The 16360-nt window shown below is 38.4% G+C and overlaps 1 protein-coding gene and 1 long non-coding RNA gene across 2 annotated transcripts in view; one reads left to right on the top strand and one right to left on the bottom strand.

Moving 5' to 3' along the window:
* Positions 1 to 16360, bottom strand: part of GRIN2A (glutamate ionotropic receptor NMDA type subunit 2A) — a 301884-nt gene that overhangs the window by 65278 nt on the left and 220246 nt on the right. The window contains exons 7-10 of the mRNA XM_084640882.1: positions 14455 to 14623; positions 14178 to 14331; positions 11582 to 11707; positions 7719 to 7948 (exon numbers count right to left, since the gene is read on the bottom strand). Coding sequence (XP_084497008.1) covers positions 7719 to 7948; positions 11582 to 11707; positions 14178 to 14331; positions 14455 to 14623 — 679 coding nt within the window. The remainder of the gene's footprint in view (positions 1 to 7718; positions 7949 to 11581; positions 11708 to 14177; positions 14332 to 14454; positions 14624 to 16360) is intronic.
* The window catches only part of LOC311527187, a 41157-nt gene continuing 37377 nt past the window's right edge, over positions 12581 to 16360 (top strand). The window contains exon 1 of the long non-coding RNA XR_014713272.1: positions 12581 to 12631. This is a non-coding gene — a long non-coding RNA (uncharacterized lncRNA). The remainder of the gene's footprint in view (positions 12632 to 16360) is intronic.

Here is a 16360-nt window from a genome sequence, read left to right as displayed (position 1 = left end):
TATGCCTGCTTCTAGCACTGCAGCATATACAGTAACCAAAACCTCTCATCCACTGATCTAGGACCCCCATGACACATGTATAATGGTCTGAGCTGAGAGAATAGTCTTATTCTCATTTTTATAGTTTGTTTTTATCTATATGCCTTTCTGCTCCAGATGATTTCATCCAAGTGACTGATATCAGGCCTGCATGATGATACCCACATTTGAACTCTCTTCCTTCTCAAACACCACAGTAGAGACGGATTCCAGATATGCTGCCATCAGTCTATTTCTTACCAGTGCAGCACAAAGTGGAATTACAAAAAGTATCGTTAAAGTCACGGCTATCAAAAATTCATACAGAAGCTTTCATCTGACAATTCTGATGACACTCTGTGGGAATGTCTCTGCTGCAGCTGGGAACATGCCTCCCAGCCCAGGTAGACAGACACTTGCTAGCTCTTGTCAAATTACCATACTAAAAATAGCAGCATGGTCACTGCAGCATGGGCTAGTTACCTGAGTATAGACTTGGGGCATCTGGTGGGCTTGTACCTGAGTGACTAGTCTGTGCCACTACTTATGCCGCAACGTTCACATCACTATTTTTAGCACACTAGCTCAGGCAGAGCTCGTGCATATTTCTCTACTCAGGCTGTCTATGTAGACGTATCTTGTGTTGTTTTAATAGCAAGTGGAAGGGGCAGGACAAGGAGAGAGGGCACCGGGCAAAACTTCATTGGTAAAATCCAGCCATTTCGATTTTTTTTAATTAGGGTGGTTACAAATGGACTGGTGAACGAACCTTAAAACCAGATAGGATCTGTGGTTTTAAGGATATTTACTTTGTATATTTTGACATGTGATTTTAACAATTTGTGTTTTAATGGTTTATACATCTTTAACATTTTGAATTTTAATATCTACCACAATTAAGTAATTATTGACTGACACCCCCCAATTTCCCACATCTGCGAACATTTAAATCAATAGCAAAGTTTAAAAATGATTACAAATAAGCACCAATATTATCCATTGAAATTATAAAAAGAAAATCTAATTCTGCCATGCCTACCTATAATAAGGGCAATCGAGCTATCATCATCTCTCTTCTCCATAGGTCTCTTATCATGTCTGGAGCATTTAATGGGTCTTAAAGTCTTGAAAATTTTGAAGTTATTTTTTGTATGTTTAATATGACAATGGGGCTCAGAGACCCTGAAGAGGATTGGGGCCCTGCTGTACTAAGGGCTCTGTACATACAGAGAAGTAGACATAAACCAGACATGACATTCTAGAAATTCATGAGCAACTACACAGTGCTGATCATCAGCTGGGCTTGTAAAAAGAAAACTTTTAAACAAACTGAACAATGTCAATTTCTGAAATATAGGTGCCAACTTCTAGACAAATAGTATAATGTCAGTCTCTAAAATACAATCTCCAAATTATGCTCAGACCTGTACACATGCACTGAAGGGCAGGGCTTCTCCATCACATCCACACAGAGCTAGCACTCAAAGGAAGTGGGCCTATGACTAACAGTACCTATTTGTGCTGACCCAACCCACCCAGTGGTGATTTTTCTGGCCAAGGCTACAGCACACTGGGATACTTACACTTGGGCATGGGAGGGAAGTCTTCACTACATCTTACAAAAGAGATTGCATGACCTGTAGAAATCTGGGCTCTCCTTCTCCCCATCTCGTGTCTGTTGTGCAAGGCCAGTTACATGCAGTCCCTGAGCACAAGCCCCATATGGAACTAGCAACCACAAAGGCAGTGTGGTCACAAACTAATGGAGCCACCAGCCGTGGAGGAGACCACATGCTAGAGCCCCTTAAGGTGCCCATCAGGAAAAATACCCATAATTTTCTACTGTTGTTCAATAATCTTCCCCATATTTTTTTAAAAAGGCATCCTGTGGTATAATAAGTAACAGCTGCTCAGAATGCCAACCTTTTGCACTTACTTTGTGTTTATACAAAAAGTACACCGAGGCTTTTAAAAATCCTTTTAAATAAAAAAGGATGTCAAAACATAATTTCCTCTTTTCTTCTAACCTCCTGGAGCATTGTGAAGAAATTTCTGAACACCCACTTCCAGTACATTTCTGTGCGGGTACTTCTGGTGCGACAAGAATCACATGGAATTCAGTGACTCATTTACAAGATTGCTAAAGAGAAGGGAGTCACAAAGGTCTCAAAGCCGAGGACAACGGTAAATTGCCTGTCACCATATATTTAGCAAAAGAAAGAGGAGGAGGAGGGAGAAATAAAACATTCCTTGGATGGGAAGTTATTGAATGTTGAGAGTCAGGGACAACTGCTCAAAAGAGGGATAGGTTTCTCCTGACTCTCCTCTATAAATACATCACCAAGGGAACTGACAGTAACAACCCCGTGCCTGGCTGGGATCACTTCATTGCAGTGACAATATTGACAAAGGAGCTTGACTTTTCAATTGTGACTAGAGAAAACAAAACAAAACAAAACAGTATTGATTCACCAGCCAAGAATTCATAGTGAAGTGGATTTATGAGTTTCTTTATGTCCATCTCTTAACAAATACAGAATTATAGAGCATCTCTTTAATGGGTCTTTAAAACTACTAGAGTTTTTCTTCAGCTCATTATGCAGTGTCCATTTGAACTGAGTTTCAGGGTTGGTTGGTTCCTCTCCCATGGGCCCCTCCTTCCCCCAATCTAATCTTGCTGAGGGTCTTAATTCTCTAAAGAAAACCACTAATGATAATTCCTGGACTATTATATGAAAAGCATTAGGGAATCTTATCAATGAGTGCCAAAGGGCCAGAGAGAAAAATATATTTATTTTAACATGATTAGGATTATTGCCCTCATAACCCATGATTACTTGTTTTAAACACTAATTATTTTAAATCTTTAAAGTCTGAGAACATTTCAGGAAGCAGGAGGTGGGAGGAAATGTATGTATCTAAAAGAACATCTTGAAGCAATCTTTTATTTTTCAGGATTTCTAGATACTTTTACAAATTCACTGAAAAGATGTGGCTCCTCTTTTACTTAATATTTATTGGTTAGGAAGAAGGGAATCTAAAGATTGTAAAATCAAAATCATGTCCATAGATTAAGTACATTTTTAGTAGCAATATGGAAAGGAATTACTGGCATTTTCTGGCTAAAGATTTATTTATTTTTTGGGGAGGAGTGGGGGAAGGGAAGGACAAAACCCATAGAGAAAATCACAGATCTACTGAAATCACTAGCTGATGGCCAAGACCAGTGACATGTATATTACCCATTGCCTATATATTGGCCAGAACTTTGAATCTAAGATCTTTTGACTCTTTCAGTTCCAGGTTGCACCAAAAGCGGGATAAGGAGTGGAGTGGGGAGAGCAGCTTTTTCCAGTTCCATTTTTTTTCCTCAAATGAAAAATGTCATTTATCTGTCTCACTGTTAATTATTTATACTATTTAAAATAAAAGTATCTTTAAGGAACTTCTTTACATTCTTCCAAAAAAATTTGAGACACTATGACTTTATGAGAACAAAATTAGTCCTGCTCATTCTGTTTCTTATCAGTCTTTCCTATGGCCATCTACATAGGCTGCATTTAACTCTTTCTAGCTCTGAAAATTCTGGGGATTGTTCAGGGCCTGGGTATGAAATGTTCAGGGCCTGGGTATGAAATGCAGCTATTTAAGCTGTTGCGTTCCCTTTACATGTTCATTTCTCATAATCCAAGTATTTGGGTACAAATCCTCTGTCCTGTCTCCGTAAGAGCAAAATGAGAAAGCACACCATACTGCTCAAAATTTAACATGAGATTTGATCAAAAGGTACTGTACTAGGAAAAGCTGCTTGCATGAACACCGTGGGACACAGTGTCACATTTATGAAGATTTACACATCAACAACAGAGCGCTATCACAAAAACACATCTGCTACATATCACCCTCTCACTCTTTCCATTTTAAGAAAGGGAAACATAAAAATGTCTGCATCAAATATTTCTTGTGTTGCAATTTAAAATAATTTCTCTTTTTCCCTGTTCCCATCAATGGGAACAGGGAAAAAGGTTATGGTTTTGTAAGTTAATTACATTGTTGGTACTATTCTTAGAAATAGTCTTCAAATGTTCTACCTTTAACAAAATACATATTGCATGTCTTCATGGTGCAATTTTTCATCCTTCTAAACCTGTACAGAAGTATCTGTTTTATCTAAAAGGGAAAAAACGGTTACTTACCAGTATTGTCACTGTTGTTCTTCGAGATGTGATGCAGATGTGTATTCCATGTAGGTGGGCGCGCACCCAGCACATGGAAGCCAGAAAATTATGGCTAGCAGTATCTGTAGGGATGGCACTTGTGCCCTGTGGCTATAGCCCCGTCCCCTGGGGATATAAGGGCAGCACCACCCTAGCCTCTCTCAGTTCCTTCACACTGATCATCAAGAGTGCAGGCTCCAATGCAGAGGGGATGGAGGCTGGATTGTGGAATACACGACCACATCACAATACAGGTAAGCAACCATTTTCTCTACTTCGAGTAGATGCAGCCATGTATTCCATGCAGGTGACTCACAAGCAGTACTCGCAGGAGCCTTTTTAAATAAAGACTGCAGAATTTGCATCAGATCTGGATGCAATAGTAATACCACAGTGGTTTGTAAACAGATATACAGAGGACCAAGTAGCAGCTCTGCAAATGTCCATCATAGGAACATCAATTAGAAACATCATCAGTGTTGCCTGGCCCCATGGAATGACCACACACCCTTTGAGGAGGTGCAGTCTGAGGTACTCATGCTGTCATGATACAGGAAGTTATCCACCTGGAGATCATCTGTGAAGAAACTGCTTGCCCCATCATTTGGTCTGCACATGACACAAACAGATGAGATGAAGAATGGAAAGGTTTAGTCCTATGCAGGTAAAAAGCTAAACATTGCCTGACATCCAGTGTGTGAAAATGCGGCTCATGTGGAGTGGAACTCAGCTTAGGGAAGACCACTGGTGAATATATCACTTGGTTCAAATGAAACTGAGAAACCACTTTAGATAAAAATGTAGAGTGTGGCCGCAGATTTACATTGTCTTTGGAAATTGCACATAAGGCAGCTCTGCTATCAAAGCATGCAACTCACATACTTGCCTTGGAGAGGTTATCACCACAAGGAAAGTGGTTTCCTGACACAAGAGAGAGAAAGAAGAAGTCTCAAGAGGCTTGAACAGAGGCCCCATAAGAGCCGCTGAGACAATATTAAAATCCCACAAAGCAACCAGTTATTTCACTGCCGGATGGAGATGAGTGACTCTTTTCAAGAACCTCACTGCCATGGAATTTGAAAACACTGTCTTCCGTCGGATGGGTGGATAAAATGCCAAAATTACTGCCAGGTACACTCTCAACAAACTAAGTAAAAGACCAGAAGACTGAAAGTGTAACAGGTATGCCAAGATGTCTTGGATATAAGCCATCTTCAGCTGAACTCCCTGAGCTAACAACCACATTGAGAACCTATTTGGTCAAATAGGCCACTCTGATGGAGGGCTTTCTGCTGTTAAGTAAGATTTGCCAGACGGCCTTCAAACATCGTTCCTCATCATCATCTAAACATGCAGCATGTTTAGATGATGAGAGGCAAGGAGCTGAGTGCTGGATGCAAAACCTGACCACGATCCTGAATCAGGAGGTTGGGATGAATATGAAGATATATGGGAGGGCCATCCAGTAATGTGAGGAGGTCTGATAACTAGCACTGTCTTGGCCACAGGATAGCAACGAGAATGAGCTTGGCACGATTCAGTTTCAGTTTGAGAATGACCTGCAGATGATCAGAATTGGAGAAAAATCATACAGGGGTGTATACCGGAGTGCTAATTTCCAGCTCAGAGCCCAGACTGAGACCCCTTCAGGAGCAAATCGTCTGGAATTTCTTGCTGTCTCTTGTGGTGAACAAGTTGATTGTTAGAATGCCCCAAACTGCAAAGATGGATGGCAGGATGTTGGGCTTCAGAAACCACTTGTGATTCAGGGAGAAATTTCTGCTGAGGTGATCTACCAGGTGTTTCTGGATCCCAGGTAAATGACTGGTCACAGGGCTAATGTTTTTGCTGATGAAAAACTGCTAGAGCCTAATTGCCTCTTGACACAGCATGCTGGAGTGTGATCCCCGTTCACATAATACATCACAGTGGTATTGTCAGTAGAGATGTGCACTGCTGAGTACCTGATGTGATCTTAAAAGGCCTGACAAGTATTGCAGATGACACAAAGCTTCAGGACATTGATATGCAGACATGCTTCCTGTTCTGACCACAGGCACTGAACTTTTAGTGACCCCAGATGTGCTCCCCACAGAGGCATCAGTGACAATAGTCCTGGTCACTGGGGACCAAGTGAAAGGAATGCTCTGGCACATATTGCCCTGAACCATCCACCACCACAAGGAGTCCAGAATCAGTGGAGGATTCCAGTCTGCCCAAGGGATGACTATTTTGATGATAGACTGACGTCAGCCATATTTGATGAAGGCGAAGTCTAGCTAAGTCTGTGTGCATGCAGCCATATGGCCTAGCAACCTCAGGCATACTTGGGCTGTGGTTGAGACTGAAATTCCAGACATAGATGTAAAACTGCATGGAATTAGTCAGCCAGCAGAACTGCTCTCAAACTTGTAGAGTCCAATGAACTTGATTATATGAGTTGGAACCAATGTTGACTTCGCACAGTATGGTACTGGTTAGCACTCCTCTTTGGAAGAGTCTCTCTGAGTCCTGGAGTGGTCTCAAGTATCTTATGGGACCTCTTCCTCGCTGCCCCAGAAAAGGGAGAATGATTCCTCTTCTTCTTGGGGGAAACAATAGGGTCTGAAAGTGAAGCAGCAGCACTTGCCAGTTTGGAAGGCAACTGCTGATCAGATGAGGGCTTGGTGCTGAAGTTGGCGTCCCGGCCTACTCCAGAAGGTGCTGCTTCAGCCATAAGTCTCTGCCACCTGAGTCCTCTTTTTGAATGATTTACAGCTGGAACACCATTCCTTAATGTGTCCCTTACGGAGACACAAGCACTTTGTGTGGTAATCACCATTGGGGATGGCCCCCACATGATGGATAATGCTTGAACCCTGGTGAGGGTATCACACAGGGCAGCCAACTACTCAGCCTAAGGTACTACTATCTAACTCTTACGTAGAGAAAACACTCACAGAAAACGGAGACCAAAATGTGAGGTGAAAACACCAGTCAGCTCCGATTCTAGCCACCGGCGGTGAGAAGGAACTAAGAAGGGGTTGGAGTGGTGCTGCCCTTATCCAGTAAAGGGAGAACCTAGCACCGGGGTGCGAGCGCTGCCTCTACATGTACTGCTAGGCAAAATTCTCCAGCTTCAGTGTGCTGGGCACATGCACACCTATATGGAATAATACACAGCTGCATCTACTCAAAGAACATGAGTTTAATGACTCACACAGCTTAGTTTCACATGACTTCATTTCACTGCATATTTTTCCTTCAGAAAAAAAATATAAAGCCTCTATAAAAAGAGATTTATATGTTTTTTTTATTATTATTTGGACCCTGGGCTTTTAAATAAAGAAATAAGTTTAATATGAAGTCACATAGTTTCATTGAAAGCAGCGGTTGCAAGTTTGTATCTTGATAGGGACTTTTAGCATCTAGCATATCCGATTAACTGAGTACAATGAATTGGAAAATGGAGATTGGGTCTCTTTTCAGAACTTGAACACCTACCTTTTTATCACTTAGCCCAGTCACCTGGTCAACAAATTCCTCTTGAATCATAAATGCAGCCAGGTTGGCAGTGTAGCTAGCCAGGAAAATGACAGCAAAAAAGGCCCAAACTGACACCATGATTTTACTGGTTGTCCCTTTCGGGTTTTGAACAGGCACAGAGTTGTTGAACACCAAGCCCCAGAGCAACCACACTGCTTTTCCAATGGTGAAGGATGGCCCATGGGGAGCTGTAATTGCAAAAGGCACAGTCGTTTTAGTTTTACTTGACTGCAGTTCAATTGGGTTAAAATACAATATATATTAACAAAATACTCTCAGATAGGTGGTTTAAATCCTTTCAGTATGAACCCATTATATTCCTGATGGAATAATTTCAGTTCTTTAACCACTGTACTGAATACTGTAATTGCAGTTCTTTCCATATTTGTTAACACATTATTCCAACATTTTTCAAGGTAGAGTTTACCCAAAATCAATTTTAAAATGAAAATTGAAAACATGCACTGTAAGTTTGAGTTTGGATGAGATGCAAAGGAAGGGGGGATATCTCTCTCACATAAACTTACGCCACAGTATTTACCATACTGCTAGTCTAATATGGCAATCAAAATTTAAAATGCAATACATTGGGATGAGTGTTTTATAAGTAAATACAAATATTTATGTTATATTATTCAAGACTTTGTCCTCTCTGCTCTATATTAATGACGCTTCTTGACATTATAATCTCTACTGATTAGTTTAATGCAAAGCCTTTCCCACTTAATTATTTACATTCAGAAAATTAAATTCTGAGCTGAATAGTTTAATCACAGTTAAGAAAGTTTCCATTCTGAATAATCATTAAGGCCCATAGTCAGCAAGGTTTTTCAGCATGTACTTAACTTAAAGCACGCGTAGTCCCATTGACTACTACAAGGAACTGCTGACATGCATCCTGTTAGGCACATGTTAAGTACCTTATTGAATCAGGGCTAACAGGATACATTCTCTCCTCAAAATGCACAGTTAGTTCCCACTTTGATTAGAGAATTAGATTACCGGGAAGAATCTGACCCAACCAGTCACGTTTTTAATCAGTTTTGATTTTTCACTTCAGATGAAAGATGTGGGAAAAAATGGCCAACATAGAACCCCTATACTCAAACAGAAAGAGAAGTGGGCCAGCAAGGATATTATCCATTTAAAAATCATTTACTTGTATAGCCCTGTGTCAATAGGCTACTAGAAAATTCGATTTAATTAGAGCTGAGTAGGAAACGTTTCCTGTCCTGCAAGAAGTTTTGAAATGTAGAAAAATTTTCACAAAAAGTCAAAATCTCAACTTTTGCAAACCTAAAATTAAAAAAAAAAATCAGATCAATCAAAATGTTTCATTTTGATTTCAACTTTTTATATTATAAATTAACTTACATTTGTCAACACAATGTTTTGAACCCTCCAAAAAAATCAAACATTGTTTCAAAAAATGGCAACATGGGACATCACTATAATTTCAAAAAAACTTTTCCTTCTATTTTTCTTTAAACTGGAAACTAGCTAACACTGACCTTTCCTGCAAACAGTTTCAGATTTAGAGAATCTGGGTTTCCTAATGCAAAAACAATTGAATCAAAAAATTCCTAATCAACACTAGAATTAATAGTACTTGCTTGACTTGCTTTTTTTGAAGTCTGATTTACAAGAATTAATTTCATTAATTTCTAATGCTATCAACCATTTTAAACTCTTAAACAATATACAGAAATATTGAAAGGAAAACAAATAGAATGTAAAAGAAACATTCTAAAGCAATAAACTCCCACTCACACAATGGGTATGCACTTAATTTATACTCTCATTTCAACAGAACTCTTCCTTTACTACAATGTTAATTTTTGATGTTACATTCAAACAGAATGACTTTTGAAAAGATTATCTGCTTCCCTGACTGCAGTGGCACTATAAGAATATTGTGCAATAAATATATGTAATGGAACTGACTTTTGGATTATGAAAGCACCTTTGAAGGCCATTAAAGGCTGAGCTGATAGCGTGGATAAAATGTACTTTATGAGCAGTGGAGACAAGAAAAGCATAATCCATTCAAGAAAAGTGAAGCTGGGTATAAAAGCTGAAGTTTAGGTTTTTTATCATTGTTCTTTTTGTCACTGGAAGCTGAACTACTATGGGGCCTGATCCTGCAACCCTTGCTTCTGTGAGTAGGACAATCCAACAAAAATATCCTCATGGTTCTAAGACTCGTGTAATTGGAATCAATGGAAGGACTGGCATAGCTTCAGTGAAGATGGAAGGATGTGGCTTATGACTCGTGCTACTTCTCTGTAGATGAATACTTAAAAAAATGCTACATTAAATCATTTGGCCTTCACAAGGTATGGTGTTTAATGTTCTCAGAAACCAGGAATGTATACTACCGAGAAGGCTCCAGGATTTTTAGATAATTATATAGTGACATCTGTTTAATTTTACATGGCCTGATTTTCAAAGGCATCAAATCAGGTTCAAATCACTGGGACCTCAGGACGTCACGCCCGCTTTATTTTAATGTTACATCAAGGGTGAAGATCCTTGCTCATCAGCAGATGTATGACTGTTATACAACATGGTTTTTCCTCTGCAAATAACATTCATAACACTTAATATATTGAGATAAATGATGACTATTAAATCTATTAGGGTTTGTTAATATTTTATAAAGATGGAACTATGAAAACTACATGACATCAAAGACTTAGGTAAATGTGGCTAGGTGGAAAGAGTGGAAATATTGCCCCAAACTGCTTCTTTTACCTGTGGTTTTCATAGGGAATCTCTTCAGAAAATACATTCTAAATTCTTTTGAGAAAAACCCAGAAGAAAAATGTCATATGTTCCTAAAAGTTTATTAACCATGCATATTTAGAATTCACCAAAGAAGTGGGTAATCTACCTACTTTCTCAACTGCTTATAAAAGTATCCATCGTCATAGTATCTGAGCATCCTGACAGACCTATGACACACACTAGAAGATACTGTCAGCATATAATAGTCCCCATGGTATTCCCCGAGTTGAAAGATGTTTAACTATAAAATAAAGTATGTGTGATGTAGTGAGTTAAAAAAATTAACCTATTAAACTGAAAGTAAAATAACAAAGTTAGATGCACAGCATAAATGCTTACAAGAAATATTGATTCTTGGGGCAAAAATGCAACTAAAATAGTTTAATTGAAAAAGGTACATTCCCTTTTCAAATATAATAATTTGATGTAGTGGTATATTTTGAAATAATCAAATATTTTTGGAAATAAGGGAGCAAGTTCAGCATACAGCTGTGCACACTACGTTGTAAGGAACGTGGCCCTTCCAAGCTTCCCCTTTCAGAGCTGAGCCTATTGCAAGGGAATCCTATCTTTTTCACAAGGACTGTATTAGATCCTGTTTAATCCCCATGTTTTTTAAAAATTACGTAGAAAACCGCACTAGTTTAGATCAGCGAGTTTGAATTCCCAGTCAATTCCCAGGAGTCAATGGGGGCTTGGAGTGCAAGGAAACTAGAATCAGACTCCTATGTGCTAAGATACAAATTAATTCCAAATATTTTCTATATCGATACTCTGGGCCTAGTTGGGTATCTTGACCACCACATTACTGCAGTGTGATTTTCCATAATATCACTCATTCACCAACTTCATTACACTATATTAATGTGAAACATGACAACACAAGCTCTCAACCAGATAAAACATTTTAGTTAAAAGTAAATGTTGTAGAGCTGTTCATATTGCTTCAATTTTATTGCTTGTTTTGAGAGGCGTGAGGGGAGAGAGGTGTGTAATTTTGCATAGTCCTTGATTTTGTAAAATGTAAAGCTTACCTTTCCCTTTTGCTAAGTTCCTGTTATATCCTACAGGACTAAAGTACTCAAATATAAAGACAGCCATGGCGGACACAATGAGAAGCATCACAAACATCATCACCCAGACAGAAGCACTAAAAGGCTCTGCAGCAAAACAGACAAGAGAAACAGAAACACAGTTCATTAAACCAGTCACAGCACAACAAGAATTCTAATGTCTAGCAACTGTTTGTAAATTAGTTTTTACCACCAAAACACTAGCTATGTAATGATATGTAACAAGAGGTCAGTTTGACTGGAAGACTGAAAGAAAGAGGGAAAACCTGCAACCTGTCCTTGATTACTGCTTCTAAATAGGCTAAATACAATTAAAATAATAATTCATCTTAAAGTAGAGTTGCAATTCAAGAATGAAGGCTGCATTTTTCTATTTCACTGGGCAAAACCTGCACTCACATTGATCAGCAAATTTTAGTTTGATTTATCATATATCCACTGCTTTTTTGGTATTATATAAACATTTTTGTTTGTTTATATATTCAGTTATATGTGCCTATATAAACATGACCACTAAGGTCCTGATTCAGCTAAATCAGGGCTGAAGTACATATCCAACTCTCTCTCCCACACTTATCTTATCTAAGCCAAAGTGGAAGGAAAAAGAGGTAAATCTCTGACTTTACAGACAACTTTGAAGTTTTAAGGAAAACTTTTACCATGCTCAGAAAAGGGAAGGATTTACTGCCTGGAGAAGCAGTTTATACCCATAACTGTTACAAATATGAAGATTATCTTCAACTCTATTGAGGGTAGTAGAGTTAATCTATAATAATTTCTGTGCCTGTGACACATTAGGAGATATAGGCAGCTTGCTGCAGGGATAAGACAGGACAGGCCATTCACTCAAATGCCTCATGTAAGGGCATGTGACCACTGAACATGGAAGAGAGCTTTTTATTTTACTTTTTCCTCATCTTCCATTGAGCAGGCATCTCTACATGTTTCCACCACATGCAAAGATGGCCTTTCGCAAGTTATATCTTTAATCTCTGGAACAGGTTTTTTAAGGTAAGTAGCAGTAGTTTTTGTCTAGCTTCTTAGCAAGTGTAGCAATAATTTTGCTAAATCTGAATTACATGTTTTGAAAGATTATTTAGAGAGGGAGTGATGGACTGAGATTTATTTATTTAAATAAGATGGATCATACCCATCTGTAATGAGAATATTTTTGCTGGAATAGTGTAGCAAGTAAGCAAAACAACAAGAGTTTCTTAAGGGGTGTTGGAGACTTCCAGGTCAGTTTGGAAGTAGATAGACATAAGGGGAGCCCTTTTAAGAAACCCAGATTGTGTTGATAATAAATATTGTGTTATTTATTCATATATTTATATTTGTTTATTTATTCACATATATTTATATTGTGTTATTTATTCATATATATTCAATATTCATATATTAATTGGCGTAAGAGCTATGTAAAAATTAAAGGGGATTAGGATGTGTTTTTAAAGGTGAAGGAGTACTAAGAACCCAGAGATCATTTTAGATGTTGCTTTAAAAAAAAAAAGACATAGGCTGAATAAGTTTTAATTTGGGAGAACCTAGTTAAGATACAATTTGAAATACAGATCAGAGGAGATGTGGTCCAATACCAGAGAAGTTCTCTTAGAGGTACTGAAATGTCTCCGAATGTTTCTGATCAGAAATAAATATTAGACAGAAAACGTCCAAGACTGTCAGCAATACTACACCTCAAATTAAACTAGGTAAAACAGAAATAAGGAAAAGGGCAGAACAGGACAATGCAGCTAAGCTGGGCTATAAACAATAGTTTAAGCAGAATGTACTTAAATAATATAAACAGTCTGGCAATGAGGTGTAGAATTAAAAAGTAAACAGAAGCAAACTAAAAAGAGCAAAAAGCAGCATCGAACAACAAATATAGAATAAATAACTAAGTGGATCTTCACATCACATATAGTTACATTATAATGGGCCCAACCCAGCCATGTGGTGTGCGAAGGATAGCAGGGGAGCCCCCAGGTGAGCAGCTAATAATAAAGCAGCCTCAGCAAAAGTTACAGGCTGGTGGGAAAATATTTTAGAAAAAAATTCGGTGTGTGTTAAATGATACCACCAAGTGCATAATTTGATTGGAAAGAAGAACATGGATTATTGAAAGGGAAGTAATGAACTTGAATTTAATCAAAGATAAAACCAGCAAAAGAAATGCTGTGGTGGATGTAACTTACCCACAGTAGTCGTGCTTACAAAGAGCTTTCCATTAGGAGGGATAGTGCTGATTCTCATGTTTAAATCTAAGGAATCTCTCCCAAAAAGATAGGAATGTTCTAAACAACAGGAACTTTTTAAGTGCAGTCAGTATTGATTTTCACAAAATACTTGTAAGATCTAGTTTGTATGACTATTGGTAAGATACATGTTTTGGGTGAGATCTGAGCTACCATTTGTAAAAGACCCTAAAACTTGGAAACATAACATAGCAAATAATGAGGAACAATGCAATCAGATTCTTGGTGATGTATAGCAAAAGCTCTCAAAGTCTATGGAAATGCAATTAAACTGATCTGGAAGGAGGAAAAAAAAAACATACCTAGAAATGCAGATGGAGAAACTGTGCCATTGCTCCTTGACACCATGACACTTATCCCAGTCTCAACAAATGGTACCGAAAAGTCAACCACTTCTGAACGCTCTTCATTAATTGTCAGAGAACCCACAGCCATAACTGCTCTCTGATAGACCACCTGATCCAGAAAGAGAAGAAACCACCGTTACCCACACATGGTATACCATATTTCTCCAAATGAATTCAAAAGACTTGTTTGCCGAGTTTTTACTTAAGAGTTCTTTTACCTAACAGAACTTACTTCACCAATCATTCCATTCCACACATTATTGACCTTTTTGCCATGCTTCCCATTGGTCACCAGATATAGGTCATATGTGAACTTCACAGTTCTAGATAACTTCTTCAGGATGTCAATGCAGAATCCCTTGCAACATTTCTTTATGTTAGTTCCTTCATTAGTTGAGTTGCTGTTAACATGAAAGAAAGAACCAACCAGTTCCGTTATGAAAAACAGAAGAGGCTACATACCAGCAAGTTTTACTGTATTTATCAGTAGACAAGTGGAATTCAAAAGTGAGACATACAGACAGTGTGGTAAAATTCTGCCATGCAATGTTTTGCTTCTTCATAAATTTGTTCAGCATTTACATAGGATGGTGATAGTACCTTATAAACACCATAGATAGATTTAATTAGCAATAGATTGGATTGTTTGGTATCACACTTCTGCCATGTATCTTATAAGACAGCTACAAATTCCTGTGACCAGTTTTACAAGAAGGGGATGGGTACCCACATAGCTGAAGGTAGCACTGGGTCCAATTTAAAACTACTGATGTACTTGAAATAGCACTCAGAAGAAAAGGGGACTTAACATACTGAGCTATAATATAAATATAATATAATATATAATAAATATATATTGGGGCTAAATTGGTCAGATAATGAACAAAAGAGGCTTAAATAAACTTTTTGCCATACTGAGAAGCAACTGATGAGGACCATTGTTGTCTTGGACCAATTTAGAAATAATAGTGCACACATGACATTTTATATGGTGTTAGCAGGTATTGCCAATAAAATCCTTATCTTTAAATGACTCAGCAGGATTAAACTGAGCCTTATAAATAAGCGTTACATAAATCAAAAGCATGTCTAGTACAAGGCTCATTTCAAACATATAATAATAAATAAAACCTAGTTCTTATAGAGAGCTTTTCATACATAAATTTCACACTACTTAAAGGGATGCAAGTGTCATTACCCCAGTCAGATGGGGAAACTGAAATATAGAACTGTAGTATCTTTTCCAAGATTATACAGAAGTTCAACGGTAGACCCTGCAATACAACAGAGGCCTCATAACTCCCATTCCATTAACCTTCCCACTGGAATATACTGTCCTCCTATGTAATGAGGTTTGTATGGACTTGACTAGAACCAGATGGGAAATTTTCAATTAATTCTTTCTCCTCAGAAAATGTCAATTACTCAAAACCAAATGTTTTCATGGAAATGCGTAAGTTTCAATGAAACTTTCATTGGAAAGATTTCTCATGTCCAGGGGAGGCTGGGAGTACGGGAGTGAGTGAGAGACAGAGACCAGCCAGAATAGCCAATAACCTGTTGGTGAGGGCACTCACTTGGGAGGTGTGAGACCCAAGTTCAGGTCATCACATGCCTTAACCAAGAGGCCACAGAGCCAGCCCCTCTCCCTGGTCCAATGAATATTTAATTATTTAGACAAAAGTGCAATAGCTTTTTGTAACAGGAGAGACACACACACACAAGTGGCTTCTTGTCATTTAGCACTTATGCCTTCCATTATGTAATTCTCCCACATGAAAGTTATATTAAATCATTACAATCCATTTTAATCTGAAAGTGAGGAGAAAAATCTCCTTGCAGTTCCAATAGGTGGCTCTGGGCCCCTGTATTTTGCCCTCTGGAAGTACACAGAATTCCCATCAGCATCAAGCAGAGTTCTGTGCATGCAGAGCAAGCAGAATAGCAAAACTCAGATCAGCCATGTGGATTCAAGAGGGGAAATTTCTCTTACATTTTACTTCAATGCACATTTCATGACCATAGCAATTTAGAAAAATGTGAGTGTTCTGACAGGCCATGTTGATGGGGTGTTCACCCACACTTGCCCTGAAAGGGTTAATGCAAGGTAAGAAGGAAGCCAGCTAACCAAACAGGCC

The sequence above is a fragment of the Lepidochelys olivacea genome, assembly GCF_965140295.1.
Source record: "Lepidochelys olivacea isolate rLepOli2 genome assembly, chromosome: 10".
NCBI classification, from domain to species: domain Eukaryota; kingdom Metazoa; phylum Chordata; order Testudines; family Cheloniidae; genus Lepidochelys; species Lepidochelys olivacea.
The sequence above is the reverse complement of the archived record's forward strand: the minus strand, read 5'-3'. Positions and strand labels throughout refer to the sequence as shown.